General features: G+C 42.1%; 1 protein-coding gene across 7 annotated transcripts in view; it reads left to right on the top strand.

The window, feature by feature from the left end:
* The window catches only part of tenm4 (teneurin transmembrane protein 4), a 240273-nt gene that overhangs the window by 193634 nt on the left and 31202 nt on the right, over positions 1-15437 (top strand). For all 7 annotated transcript variants that reach the window (XM_066665730.1, XM_066665721.1, XM_066665712.1 and 4 more), the window contains 3 exons: positions 1011-1243; positions 5321-5475; positions 10739-11616. In XM_066665730.1, the coding sequence (XP_066521827.1) occupies positions 1011-1243; positions 5321-5475; positions 10739-11616 (1266 nt within the window). The remainder of the gene's footprint in view (positions 1-1010; positions 1244-5320; positions 5476-10738; positions 11617-15437) is intronic.

Raw genomic sequence — 15437 nt, 5'->3', positions numbered from 1 at the left:
AGCTCCAGGGTCCTGGGGTTGTGGGTTTGATCCTTGTGAGGAGGCTGGTGTTTACTCCCTGTGTCTGTGTGGGTTTCCTCCGGGTGCTTTGGTTTCCTTCCGTAGTCCAAAAACCAACATGAGTAGGCGGATTGGACATGCAAAAGTGCCCATAAGTGTGAGTGAATGAGTGGGTGTGTGTTGCCCTGTCACGGACTCTGCACCACTTCCAGGGTGTGCCCGGTGTTTCAGGGTATGCTCTGGACCTACCACAACCCTGAGCTAAAAAAGCAAATGAATGAATGAACGAATGCAGTTATCTAAGGTTTGTTACATTGCTAAACAGCTGAACTTGTGCACAAATATGAAACAGTGTTGTGGTCTATCATATCAACATACTGTTTAATTTTTAGTAATGTTACTGGTCTTGTAATAGTGCTCACTCTGTATTCACTCAGTTTTCTTTAGCTTCAGCTACAACTATAACCAAACCAGATGAGAACACATTTAGATTAAATAATTTCTGTTGGTGCCAGTTTTTTTAATAGATACTGAACTATTAAACTAAGACGCTCTGGTGCTAGACAAATGATCAGTGGCAAAACCACAGTTTTCTAGGATCATAATATCATCATTGAATGAGGAGAAGGAACCCATATAAAAGTGCAGAGGAGTCCCTAATACGCATAAACATGAGCAAATGCTAGGACTAAAAAGCATAAAAACTATCAGCTGGAAGAGGACAGTACTGGACAACGGAGGATAAACACAGTGTACACTCTTACTCTCAAATCCAAAGTTGTGTATGTCTATATTAAACATGTTTAAACTTCCGCTTATCTTTTTCCCCTGTGGAAAATGTGTCTCATTAATGCAAGGTTATGTCAAATAGACGCCACTTGGGTAAAAGACCATTAACTGGAATCTCATCTGGCTTGATATAATTGATATAACTGATGTCATAAAATATCTTTAGTGCAGTAGCTTCAGTTTTGGGACATCTATACTAAGATTTTGTTTCTGTTTTCTAGTAACAGTCCAGCCCACAAGTACTACCTGGCCAGCAGTCCAGTGACCGGTGCTTTGTACTTGTCGGACACCAGCAGCAGGAAAGTGTTCAAGGTCAAGTCTCTGAACGCCGTGAAGGATGTTGCAAAGAACCTCGAGCTGGTGGCGGGGACAGGAGATCAGTGTCTTCCCTATGACGAGACCCGCTGTGGGGATGGAGGAAAAGCCGTGGAGGCCACCCTCACCAACCCCAGAGGTAAAACCCTGAGGGATTTTCAGCTCAAATTTACATCACCCTTTTTTTTTTTTTTTTAATGAAACTCGACCGCTTAACACACTTAGAGGAGAATGCTAACTGTCCAGATCTGTTATTATAGTGAACAGATGCCCACAGCTAACATCATGCTGAGTAGGGAGGCAGTCTTACCCAGGAATGAAAGTCAGTTTTGCTCTCTTAGACTTCTGGCCACAAAGGGTTATTTATTTTTGTGACCTTTTTTGAAAGCAATAGCTGCTGTTTTTAAAATTTTCTGAGAAAATTCTGAGCTGCTTCATGTTAAAATGCAGGGTGATGATGCACGTAGCAGCCTTATAGATATTCCATGTGCTTATTATGGAGTTTTGTAGCTTTGTATCTATCCACTGTGAGGCTTTTTCTCAGTAGAACTGCTTTATTTTTTTGTTCACATTCTGCATTTTAATGATCAACAAGTTGCAGATATAGCGGGTAGTCGTTATGCCTCCTTCTCAGAATGAGACGGCATCTGTGAGCTACCAGCACTCATCTTGATACCAGCCCTAATGTAATAGACCTGATCCTGTTAATATAGTGCTTCAGGAGCTATGAATACTGAAGTAAGGTGAAGCAGAATTGGGTGCAGTCTGTTGAATATAAAAATCATGCCTGGGAAGGTTCAATCCATTAGAAGATGTCAGTGAATTTCATGTATTTCGAATTGCCAGTATTCCCTAAGTGCATTTTCTCACTGTGCCTTGTGGGATTCTCCAAAAATCAGCTGTTAAGCCTCACTCATTCACATTGACATATTAAGGTGTGTTTAGTTAGGTGAGTTAATTACAGGGAGCCAGTATTAAAAGCTCATCTTCCTGTTAATGAATAAATGTTTAAAGAAAAATAGTTTAATTGTTAAAGTGGTTTCACTGTAATAATAGTATTGGCTTGTATTTGCATTTAACCTTTAATGATGCCTTCCTCAACCACCTTTTTCGCCTTAAATTGTTTTCATTTTCATATCATTTCGTCTCAAACTCTGTTGTGGAATAGATCAGATATATTTATAATTTCAAGAATGTTTCAGTAAGGGTACAGCACATTGTTCTAAATTTACTGCATATTATTTACAACCCCAAATTGTTTGCCATGCTACATTACGCGGTGTTTACTTCACATGCTCTCAGATTTGTGTAGTGAATCGAGACCCCTGCTCTGTATCAGAGGGGCACGTCAGATTAGATGCAGCTCGGTCGCTGATAGTACACCAAATCATCCCTTTGGCTTTCAGCATGAAATTGATAGCAAAAAAAAAAAGCTGCCGCACGAAGCCAATTTCTACAGCTCTTATCCACCACAGGCTGAAGGCTGGAGGTGGAGGGTGGCCCTCAGCTGAATGGAAGATATTTAGTGCTTTGAGTTCACCGCTGGAGATTTGAGGTGGGCACTGGGATGAAGGTTGGAGGCGAGGTAGAGGGGGAGCAGAGGGGTGGTGTAGTGCAGCCACGGTGTAAGAGCCTAAGCTTGGCAGTCCAGATCAATGCTTCCCTCCATTTCCAGAAATACAGGCATAATGGTATTTTCTCTCTGCAGCTTTCAGATGGATGGTGCTCGAGCTGCGTGTTGTTCAGTGCTCATAAAGGAAAAGAACATTCCCAACAAAAGCCATTGATTACAGACTCAGCGTGTTGTAGCTGGGCCCGGCCTTTTTTTTTTTTTTCTGACTGTTATATGACACATTAGTCACCCGATCACATGCTTCCTTATAGCTCTGCATCCACACCTCATTGCTTTCTCTCTCTCTCTCTCTCTCTCTCTCTCTCTCTCCCTCCCCCCTCCACTTACTCTGCTTCTTTCTATATGCATGCTCTCTAGCTTCTATTGTTCAAAAGGATATAAATAATGAATTCACATGGATATTTTATTTGTCTTGGGGCTTGCTACTGAGCATGTCAACACAGCGTGATATGCGTTCATTTCCTCCACCTGTGTCTGTTCCTAAAGCTCGCTGCTTAAAAATGTAGAGCGAATCAATGTAATGTTTATCAGAGTTGCAAGCTCAACTTCAAGTTGTTGTTCTTTGCAGCTCCACCTCTTCATTTAATTATCGATTGCGCTGGATTGATTTTAAATTGCTTCCAAACAGCATCATTAGATTTTAATTGGAAAGCAGTCCTCCCCTTCTTCAGACTTATTATGTGCAAACATATTATTATGTGCAAGTGCACATTATAAACCTACATCATCCCTGTCTGAATAAAAGCATACCCCCGTCTTTGTGATTGTTTTTACAACCTGCCATTGAGGTTGTGATGAAATATCAAGAAAATTAAAGGAATGAATATACTCCAAATTTACATTTAAATTTACTTGTAGATTGATGTTCCAAATAGCAGATAGTGTCACGGTCACACAACTCCAGGGACTTGGAGGTTGTGCGTTCAATTCCCACTCCGGGTGACTGTCTGTGAGGAGTTTGGTGTGTTCTCCCTGTGTCTGTGTGGGTTTCCTCCGGGTGATTGTCTGTGAAGAGTGTGGTGTGTTCTCCCTGTGTCCGCATGGGTTTCCTCCGGGTGACTGTCTGTGAGGAGTTTGGTGTGTTCTCCCTGTGTCTGTGTGGGTTTCCTCCGGGTGACTGTCTGTGAGGAGTGTGGTGTGTTCTCCCTGTGTCTGTGTGGGTTTCCTCCGGGTGACTGTCTGTGAGGAGTGTGGTGTGTTCTCCCTGTGTCTGTGTGGGTTTCCTCCGGGTGACTGTCTGTGAAGAATGTGGTGTGTTCTCCCTGTGTCCGCGTGGGTTTCCTCCGGGTGACTGTTTGTGAAGAGTGTGGTGTGTTCTCCCTGTGTCCGCATGGGTTTCCTCCGGGTGCTCCGGTTTGCTCCCAAGGTCCAAAAACACGTCGGTAGGTGGATTGGTTACTCAAAAGTTTCTGTAGGTGTGAGTGAATGTGTGAGTGTGTGTCACCCTGTGAAGGACCGGTGCCCCCTCCAGGGTATGTTTCTGTCTTGCCCCCAGTGATTCTGGGGAGGCTCTGGACCCACCGCGCTCCTGAACTGAATAAGGGGTTGCAGACAATGAATATATGAATGTATTGGTTGGCCAAATGGTTTAAAGAAGCTTGTTGGGAAATTGAGGGTTGTCAGTTCAATCCCCACTGACTAGCAGGAAAATTGGGGGTGGGCGTGGAGTGAAGATACAGTCCTGTCTCCTCCCTCAACATCCATGGCTAAAGTGTACTTGCGCAAGGCACCTAACCCACAACAGCTCCATGGTTGCTGGGGATGCACACTGGGTGTATTTGTGTGTGTGTTTACTGCTATGGATTGCTTAAATACAGAAGACAGTTTTGTTGTACATTGTACAATGACAATAAAAGCATGTTTATCACATTTACAGGATCATGAATAGTAATGTTTATTTTATAGAAAAGTTGGACAAGTTCTACACTGTTAGAAAATCTCTCTGTGGTGGTACTCTTTAGGGTACATATTCATACATTTAGAGGCATAACTTTGCCTTATTCTATTATAATTATATTATAAAAAGAGTGTATAGAACACTGCCACAAAACTAATTCAGTGTGATTTAACATCACCTTTTTAACCCATTTGATTTTGAAATGTAAATTCAATGTTATTTCATAAATTTAAATAAAATTTGCCTTAAAAACCAAACCAGTTGAACTGGATATTTGTGAACATTCTGTAAAGCTTGTGTAACCTTGCAGTAATTGGTATAAAATAATGCACTTTGTTGGTGGCGCACAGACAGGTCATGTTAGGTTGATGTTAGTATAAGGCTTTGAACATGGCTGGTGTCATACAGTGGATAACACTATACAGCTGATTTCAACATGGTTGACCAAGGTTCACTCCCTGGTTAAACATATCACACTAAAATAATTATAGTCCTTGAGCAAGACTCTACAACACTACAGTCACCTACCAATGTAGCATAGCTGTATGTTTCTCTGCATGAGCGTGTCTTCCAAATCCTAAGGTAAATGTAAATATCTCAGCAAATCAAATTTCAGAACCGGCTCTAACAGTTTGGTAAACACTTTTTGAGATGATAATTTTCCTCTCTGTAATCTCTCACTGCAGGCATCACTGTGGACAAGTATGGCATGGTCTTCTTTGTGGATGGCACCATGATCCGCCGCATCGATCAGAACGGGATTATCTCCACATTGCTGGGCTTCAACGACTTGACCTCAGCGCGACCCCTGAGCTGTGACTCAGTGATGGACATCTCTCAGGTGCGTACTTCTGCCTCTCTCTCTCTCTCGCTCCCTCACCCATTATATCAGGCCTATAAAAGGCCAAAGTAGCCTCCATCTCTCTCTCTCTCTGCTGTCTGAGCACCAGCCATCATGTCAGAGCCTGAGGAATGAGGGCCACCGTGGTGCAGCTGGCCTACAGCCGCAAGCCGGTGCAAACTACACACACACACACACACACACACACACACACAGACATACATACACATACACACACGTAGACACGCTTTCAAATCCACACATATGCCCCATGACCACCCAGTGGACCGTCGCCCAGACCAAATGCTAACAGTCACCCCAGGCAAGGACACACCACTGACTACAGGCACCCAAGCTTCCATTAAGGAGATGAAGGGCTACAGGGTTTGGCATAAGAGGAGGAAAAAGCCCAGAAATCTGTCTTTAATGGTATCTCAGACCAATCCAAATTTCCCTGAATTTATTCCACTGTTAAGAAGCCATCATGGCTGAGCTCCCGCAGCGCTGATGGCACCCTCAGTGATGTGTGGATCCAGGGAATATGCTTCTAGTCATACCTTCAGTTGCTTAAGCGTGAGTGGCTTTGGCATTTTGTTCCTCGTGTTGTTCTCTGTTCTATTGTTTGCTTCAGCCTCTTTTCTTTGTCAATACAAATCACTTACTTGTCATTTTAATCTACAACAGTCTTTGTATTTTCCACAGGACTGTTAGTAAAACATAAGAGACAAGGGATGAAATCTTTTACACTGATCTTAGAACAGTGTAGTTTGTAGTAGATCTCCTTTGTGTATGTTTTCGTATATTTTCAGGACTTAAATGAACTTGCAGAGCAGGATGAAAACAGGATCACCTCGGATCAACAAAACAGTCGTGACTGTTTGTTTATGTCATTTCCAGTCTAAAAGGCCATTAAGTAAAGCATGGGCTCTGACTTTTTCAATGTATACTATATAAAATATATGGGAATATTATCAGTGTTATACATAGATAAATACATAATACAGATGCAGGAGCCGCGTGGATGTGTACGTGTGTGTGTGTGTGCATGTACATACATTGTTTTTCTCTGTGTAGCTTCAGTTGCCAGACTTGGAGAAGCTTTATTTTACAGAAAGGATGCAGAGCACGGGGTTGACGACCTGCAGCTGCCTACCAATGTCCCACAGAGACCCCCTGACAAACAAACACACACACACACACACTTACTCTCTCTGTCTCTCTCTCTCTCTCAGACACACACCCTCACACACAGACACATACAAATACTTACACTGCCTTTTCCTCGCACTCCCCCACCTTCCTCTCTCTCACTATATATATATATATAATTTTTTTCCCTCTCAAAATGCACAGTTGCATGTGTAGGTATACACACACACACACCCACACACCCACACATATACACTGGCAGTAAGACTGCATACAGCCCCCCAAAATGATGACAAATCACACTCATTCCTGCCAAAGACACTCAGACAGTAAAAAGCATCCATTAAAAATTCATGGGCAGCACACCGCTCTGCTACTTCAAACACCACTCCTCCCACTCCACCCCCACCCTGTACTACTCCCCCCACTTAAGCCTGCTGCCACTCTTTTCCAGACTCTTCTAAAGCCTCTCTTTCCCTTTTCATCTCCCCCTTTTACCTGGTTTCATCAAAAATGTGTGTGTGTGTGTTTACCTTTTGATTTCCACATGCTGAATGAATTCATTAATAAGCCATATATTTTCGGGTTTGTCTGGATTAATCAAATGTCTCACGTGTGATCTGTGTCCTCCACCTGTTTCCAGCTCCTGTTCCTTAGTCCCTCTGCGAGAACTTAAAAGTTTGGAGCCTCAGCAAGATTGCTTATTTATGTTCTTTTCATCACCTCTCAAGTGCCTCCACCATGATTAAGTCTATTTTGGAGCGAGCACTTTCTCCTCTCCTGGCCCTCACCCATCCCCTCCACTGCTGGCAGAATGGTGTCTTTAAAAATCACACTTTAGCGAGAGAGGCTACTTAGAATTCAGTTTTGTTGAAGAGGGGCAAAACAGATGGAGCAGGCTTCAGTCCGGGAGGAGGACACTAACAGCAGAATTTGCTCTGACACACTCAAAATCTGGTATAACTGTATAAGAGCTATTAAATTTGACTTTATTTAGCTTTATGTTGGTGGCATGTGGTGCTGAGAGAGGCTTTATTTAAGAGGCCTGTTTAAAGATGGAAGCAAGTGAGCTTACACACACTAATTTAGATCTGTGGTTTCAGACAAGGTCAAAGTCATGTTTTCTCCTCGCAGCTTGTGTGTACGTGTGTTTGCGGCTAGGAATATCCTGTGTTGACAGTGTAGGTGTGATTGAATGTGAATGTCCACTTGCCCAGTGGTTTTTGATGATTTTGATTGGCCTTTTGCCCTGGCCTTATTCAGGGATATTGCATAAGTAATATTATTAGCTTTTTAATCTGCCAATCTTGCATTTAAAAACTCATATGTATCAAACAAAGAAAAAACAGCAAAAGGCTATTTGACCACATTATTAATATTGTATGTTTATTACATGTATTTTTAGAAATTAATCAGAATTTTAGATAGGAGTTAACTTCTCTTAAATATTATACCTTCTCATATTGAAGGACCATGAATTGATTACACTCCACTAGAGGGCAGTATAGATCTTGTATCATAAGTTTGAGTGAGATTTTTTGATCTGTACCAAAGAAGAAAGATGTTCAAACCTCTATAGCCCAGTAAGGACTTCAGAATTCCAAACCAGAATCAGTGTGTTGCACAGTGCATACCCTCTAGAAACTACAGCTCAGTTTCCAGTCCACTGTAAACTCCACTAACATAGACTTAATACAGCACTCACATAGACTTACTCTGTTCTCTACAGGTAGTGAATTTGTGGGGTTTGGACTCAGCAAACACTTCAAGTACTCACTATATTTAAGGGTGCAGCAATTTGCAGAGTGACCCCTAGTTAGCTGTGGTCACATATAATTAGTCTGTTGATATTAAAAACGATATTGGCACTTTTCTGAATTTAAATTTCACTCTATATTTTATACACTGTATTTTTGTGTCTGGGGCAGGTCTGGGCTTATTAAAATACAGCAAGAGTAAAATGCTGAGTGGCATTACTCTCTCTGGTGGCAGGCAGTAACATTTAGCCTCACGTCTTGAGGGAGAGGGTGGTATTATTCAAATATTTTATGCATAATACCTTTTTATGCATAATTTAAATGTCACATTATTTGGCTGATATAATCTTCCCTATTGTATCTAAGTGCATATGTTAATATCGAATTTTATTATAATCTGTTGTAATAGTGTGCGTGCGTGTGTGTGTGTGCGTGCGTTTCACCAACATGCAAACTTATACACAATTGAACATACACACACACATGCTTGTACCACATATACACACTTACTCTCGTGAAATACTGAGTCTGGTCTGTTGACAAGAAATAGGTTTTAAGAAATAGAAAGGTCCCCTCCTCATTTCAGAGTAAATGTGCTTGCTCACAGAGCGAGAAGGCATTTCCCTGTGAGATGTAGATGTGAGCAGCAGCATGGTGAATGGACTTATTACATAAGGCCCACCGCTTTGATAACAGATCCACACAGACTCGAGTGGCCTGAGGTGATGCTACATGGGATTGTAATTTGTGTTGTTATGTTTGTTTGTGTTGCTCATACTGGAAGGCTGTCTCATGCCATTAGCATTCATACACAGTCACCCAGGGTTGTGTGTAAATCTCTGACCTCAGAAAAATTACAGTTCTCTAAGACGATAATAAGCACACCATGAAATTGCAGGTTTCGTTTTGATCTGGCTTTGATATGACGAGAATTATTTTTTAAGTATAAAGCAAATATACAAATGTGACTAATTGTGCACATAAACAAAATACTAACAAAAACAATTCTCTGAATTTGTTAAATGTTTACATTTGAAAATAGACTCTTATTGTTTATTTGTAACCAAATATTAAAGCATATGTTTGCACATAAATGCATTTTTACAGGAAACAAGAAAATATTTGTAATTGGTACTTGTTTAGTTAACTGAAATTAATACATGACTAAAACTACATACAGTCTAAATAACTGCTAGACTGAAGATAACAGTTTATGGTTTGAGACCAGCCAAACTCATATTTCTCAGTCCACCAGACTGGCCGTGTAACTGGTATTGTGTTCATCAAAAATAATTTTGTGTATGATGTCCTGGTTGTTAGTCAGATAAGTTAAGATAAGTTAGATTATTTAATGTAGCCCAGGTAAGCTCAGGCTGTGAAACCCATGCTTGAGATTGGCTTAATTTTTTAAACAATGCGGTACAATGCTACCTCTCTATTTTTCTCACAAGTCTGAAAACTGAATGTGTCCCATTTGATGCAAGCAAATCAATTGGCTGCTTTTAAGGTCTTCTTTTAATAGACTACACTGCAAAGCAGCTTGTTTAGCCATTTTTTTTTCTTTCCCAGTACATTAAAAGCATCTTTTAATCAAGCGGCCTTGTTACCATGCCAGGACGACTACTGAAATAAGACCTTTCATAATCTATTCCCTCAGAGAGTGCTTAGGGTTCACCCCGACCAGAGAGGCGGTGTGCACATTAGCTATATTGAGTAATTTCTATTGGTTAAAAGCCTTCCGCATTATTTGCAGAACAATAAGTCATAATTCTCCAGGCTGGGAGGTAAGCAATGCTGTTCTGTTGTGCTCTGGTTCTTAAGGACCTTGCCTCTAGTCTTTTTTATTATGTAATGAATAACCCGATGCAGGAAAAAGACATCCACAGGGTAAGTTGATGGATGTACTGCAGTCCTGTTTAGGTGTCCAGAGTCCACATGATCAATGCTTCCCTGCTGCTTGGGTTTAATCTGATCATTTGATTTGGTTCCACTTCTCTGTTGCTATTCCTCCTCTGTGGCTCCTTATCGCCATAGATCTGAAAAATCGTCAGGTGTTTTTTGTGTTCCTACTCTTAGCTTCAGCATAACTAGTGATTTTCACTCCCCGTTATCAGGTAATCTGCACCAGAGTCCACAAAGGCAGGCTAGAAAAATAGTCTGTGCTTAATTCAATTACTTTCTCTGGGCCTATCTGACCTGTAACAGCTTTCAGCTGTAGCTGTGTAATTTTTTGCTTCCTCTCATAGAGACCAGCTTAATGTGTTAACATGTGACAAATGAAAAATTGGGCTCAAAAATGTTGCCTACTGTAGAATTGTAGTGAAATTGATGGTAGTTTTATTCTTGCTTCCTCACAGGTCCGTCTGGAATGGCCCACTGATCTAGCTGTGAGTCCAATGGACAATTCCCTGTATGTGCTGGACAACAACGTGGTCCTGCAGATCTCAGAGAACCATCAGGTCCGGATAGTTGCCGGGCGACCGATGCACTGCCAAGTGCCTGGCCTGGACCACTTCCTGGTCAGCAAAGTTGCCATTCATGCCACACTGGAGTCCGCCACTGCCTTAGCTGTGTCCCACAATGGCATCCTCTACATCGCAGAGTCTGACGACAAAAAGATCAACCGTGTGCGGCAGGTTTCAACCAATGGGGAAATCTCATTGGTGGCAGGCGCTCCTAGTGGCTGCGACTGCAAGAACGACGCTAACTGTGACTGCTACTCGGGTGACGATGGCTACGCCAAAGATGCAAAACTCAACTCTCCTTCCTCTTTGGCAGTCTCGCCCAACGGTGAGCTCTTTATTGCTGATCTGGGCAACATCCGGATCCGCTATGTGCGCCGGAACAAGCCTTACCTCAACCCACTCAACATGTACGAGGTATCTTCACCAATCGACGATGAACTCTACCTATTTGATGCCAATGGAAGCCACATCTATACCCAGAGCCTGACCACTGGCGACTACCTGTACAACCTGACCTACACTGGAGAGGGCGACCTGACCACCCTCACAGACAAAAACAAGAACAAAGTGACCATTCGCAGGGACAGTACAGGGCTGCCCCTCTGGATCATGGCCCCTGATGGACAAACCTTCTGGTTTACTATTGGGACTAACAATGCCCTCAAGACCGTTGCTGCCCAAGGCCAAGAGCAAGCAACAATGACATACCATGGTAGCTCTGGACTGTTGGCAACAAAGAGCGATGAGGATGGATGGACCACTTTCTATGAGTAAGTAACAGGCCTAAAGTTGGGCTGTTGTTGTCCTTTTGTACTACCTCCTGGTAAATTATAGCACATGGCAACTTTACAGTGTAGGCAGTGGGAGTTTAAAGGTAGACCACACTAAGCAGAGAGATTTGGCTCAAGTTGCCATGGCTATGATAATGGATTACAATGTATGCAGAGAATGTATGCAGTGCTCCTGTATGGTCAGTGAAGCTGATAATATGGACAATAGATACAAGGTAGATGTCCCTAACCCAGTGACCGTTCAGTGTATAGAGTTCTAGAGATGAATTTGCGGCATGGTTACACAAGCAAGGTCAATTAACTATAGCTACCTGCAAGGGACGTCAAGGACAAATAGTTCCAGAACAGTTTTTTTATTTAGGGATTCTGCTCTATTCCCGTCCTTCACTTTTACTCATCTGCACCAACATGTGAGAATTTTCAAGTGCTTATTCATGGTTACCTTTCATACTGAGGGAACAGGGAGAGTTTTCAGGAGCCACTGCTAAGAAAGTCATTTTCTGTTCGTCTTCAGCCGATTGTGAAAGCAGAAATGCAGAGTTGGAATTTTGTCTTCGCCTTCTTTGTAATGTACAGGAGTGCTTGCAGGTATCAGGCTCAAGTTATGCATGGTACTGCCACAGCAATATTTTTGAAATCCCCTTTTGCAGGTAAATCTCTTTACACTATTTTCTCTTTCACACTTTCAATAATGAGCAACTTTACTGAAGTGCCATCATGGGCTGTTTCTTGATTCAAGGATGTTAATTACCAATTTTGCTGTATGCTGGCTTTGTACAGGGAACGATCACTGGAATAGCAACACGATCCTTGTATCTACACTCACTGTCCATTTTATCAGCTCCACTGACCACACAGGGGCACATGGTAGTCTACCTGTTTCTCTGCATACTTTCTTATCCCCATATCACACTTAGGACCCCCAAAAGAACACCACATGGTGCTGGATCTTTCTCAGCACTGCATTGGCACATTGACGTGGTATTGTGTGTTGTGTTGGTACCAGTGGATCATACACAGCAGGGCTACTAGAGATTTTAGAAAACTGTGTCCACTCACTGTTCATTCTGTTAGACACTCCTACCTTGTTGGTCCATCTTGTAGAGTAGTAAAGTCAGTGACAGCATGTTGCTGCACCGTTTGTGTTGCTCGTCCTCTAGTCATCGGTGGACACAGGACGCTGTCGGCTAGATATTTTTGGTTGGTGGACTATTCTCAGTCCAGCAGTGACAACTGAGGGCCTTAAAAACTCCAGCAGTACTGCTGTGTCTGATCCACTTGTAGCAGCACAACCTACACTAATATACCACCACCATGTCAGTGTCACTGCAGCACTGAGAATGATCTATGATAAACTGTAATATAAGTTGAATGTTTAGAGGAGTATCATATATACTGCTGTGTGTAGTCTGCTGGTTTACACGGTTGTGCATTTGTTGATGAGAGATTCCCTAAAGTGTCATAGCTCTAGCCTGCTCTCAGTACAGATACTTCTGGCTGATACAGTGAAGATGAATGTATATATGAGCTGGGAGGCATGATGCCTGGTGGGTGCCATACAAGTGTTTGATAACGTACTCACAGAAACAGTAGACTTCTCTAGCATCTTTGCAGCAAGCAGACTTAACCGAAGCCCCTTTCTTTCAGAAAATCTGAACATCTTGTCCTTTCCTTCAAGACCTGCTAAGAAAGTGTCTTGCTGTCGCTTGTGTTGTTACCTTTTCTTTGCTAAAAAACAAGTTCTACAGTTGACTGCACTTATTCCTCTCACCTGTTAACTCAGGCATGTTCTGTTTTAGCGTACATGGCACAACCATATTTGGCAAGAAGCAGAAAATAACCCTTAATAACTGGAAGTGAATACGCCTCCAGCCTGTACATGTGTTGCTCCCCTTGTTGAGATAAAATGAAAGCAGTGTAACAGCAATTACAGCTTCTTTTTTTTTTTTCTTTCCTTGAACCCCCTACACAACCCCAGTCCCTGCGTGTCTGTCTTATCAAAACTTCACGCCGTCATATCATTTGTTTAATCCCCTTTCGCCAAATGAACAAATGGCGTGAGAAATGCATTAGCTCAATAATTGCTATTAGTGGAGGGGGAAAAAAACAATAATTAACATCAGGAATGGTTCACTCCCGGAGATTTTCTAAGCAATTAGATTCAGCTCTGGCTTTCTTTTCTCCCGAGCTGCGTGCAGTGGTCTTTGTAATGCAGAAAGCAATGTTTTAGAAGGTTTTGTTTTATTATTAAATTATTATTTATTTTAGAATTGGCTTTGAAGGTTATATTGCCACCTGAGGGGTCAAAATCATAATACATTTCCAGAACAGGCCCCTGTATTTATCTACACAGTCCAAACCGGAGTACAGTAGAGGCACGGGCAGGTTATCATAGCCACCACCTGAATTCATTAAGTCCCTCTGAGGCACGCTAGACCCGAGGACACATGCTAGTTACGTCAGCCAGAATTTGTGGAGAGTCTGTATGCAAAGCAGCGCAGGCAAACACAACAAAGACATCTGCTGAGCTGTCCCCTCCATTACACTTTATTGGAATCTTGCTGTACTGCGGGCATCGCAGATGTGTTTTGCTTTTCATCCTAATGGAGTTCTGAAGTGTTTTTGTTGAGTTCTTGCTGAGAAAGTGGAGGAGCTAATGTTCAGCCTTATTTAGTGTTCACCTGTCTTACAGACACTCCCAGAAAATAGGGTATTGAGCTGTAATCAGGATGGTACTTTCTCGCAATGGTATCTTCGGGGTTAGAGAACTGAACAGTATTCCATTGCGGGTACATTTTGTACATTGTATTAAGTCAAAAATCAGAAGAGACCAGCAGAAGTGGTCATCAGAGTGGGGAAAAGAGTTGTGAAAGCTGATCAAGGTTAAGGGACGCTGCCTATCATTGATGCAAACCTTGTATTTTTTAAATGTTCAGTTATGAATAAGCTCAAACTTGCACCGTTCCCATTTGGGGGAAAATAAATGATTTAAGGTCCACTGTGGGACCTTAAGGCCATTGTTGTTCCTCTGATGGTACATTTGTATTGTGTGTACATTTGATAAACAGAAATACACCTGTACAAAACCCATTTTAGGATAGTGTTGGGAGTGGGCAGGCGGGCAATGTGTCCAGCAGCAAAGCAAAGAGTGGTCAGAGGTCATTCATGTGACTGTTCTGTGAAAGGGTTCAAGTGGAAATATGGGTTTTTTAAAAAGAACCACAGGTGTTCACTTCCTCTCCATCTCTCTCTCTCTCTCATTCAGCCTCCTTTTTTTCCCTTTTCTGTGTCTCCTCTCTCTCTGTCATCTTCCTTTGTGCTCCCCTCAGTCTGCTTTGAAGACTCTAATAGATAGCTCAGTATGAGCCGGTTGTAGAAACACACCCTGAGCGGAGGCTCTCTTTTGTGGAGAACTCTGGGGTCAGCGATCACAGTACAGTGCAGTTTGCTGCTTTAAAAAGATATGTTTGATCATACTTTTCTGTCTATACAAAGACCTCTGTGTCTGACAATGACCTGCCTCAGTCAGTGTAATGAGGGCCAAGGTGTTCATACAGGCGTAGACATTGATTTAAGCTCAAAGTCATTTTTTTCCACTCACTATTAGCATTTAAAGGAAATTATGAAAAATTTAAAGTCAAGAAAAGTTAGTGTTCAGAATAATGATGATCAGAGATGATTCCCACATGACCTTGGAATCTATAGGTACATCACTGAAAAGGCAAAACTTAAGCACTCAGATATGTTTTTAAAAGCGTGAACAGCCTCATATCATTAGTGTATTATTCATTAGCTACATC

The sequence above is a fragment of the Hoplias malabaricus genome, chromosome 1 (genome assembly GCF_029633855.1).
Source record: "Hoplias malabaricus isolate fHopMal1 chromosome 1, fHopMal1.hap1, whole genome shotgun sequence".
NCBI lineage: Eukaryota > Metazoa > Chordata > Actinopteri > Characiformes > Erythrinidae > Hoplias > Hoplias malabaricus.
Note: the sequence above shows the minus strand (reverse complement) of the source record. Positions and strands in the feature narration are given on the sequence as shown.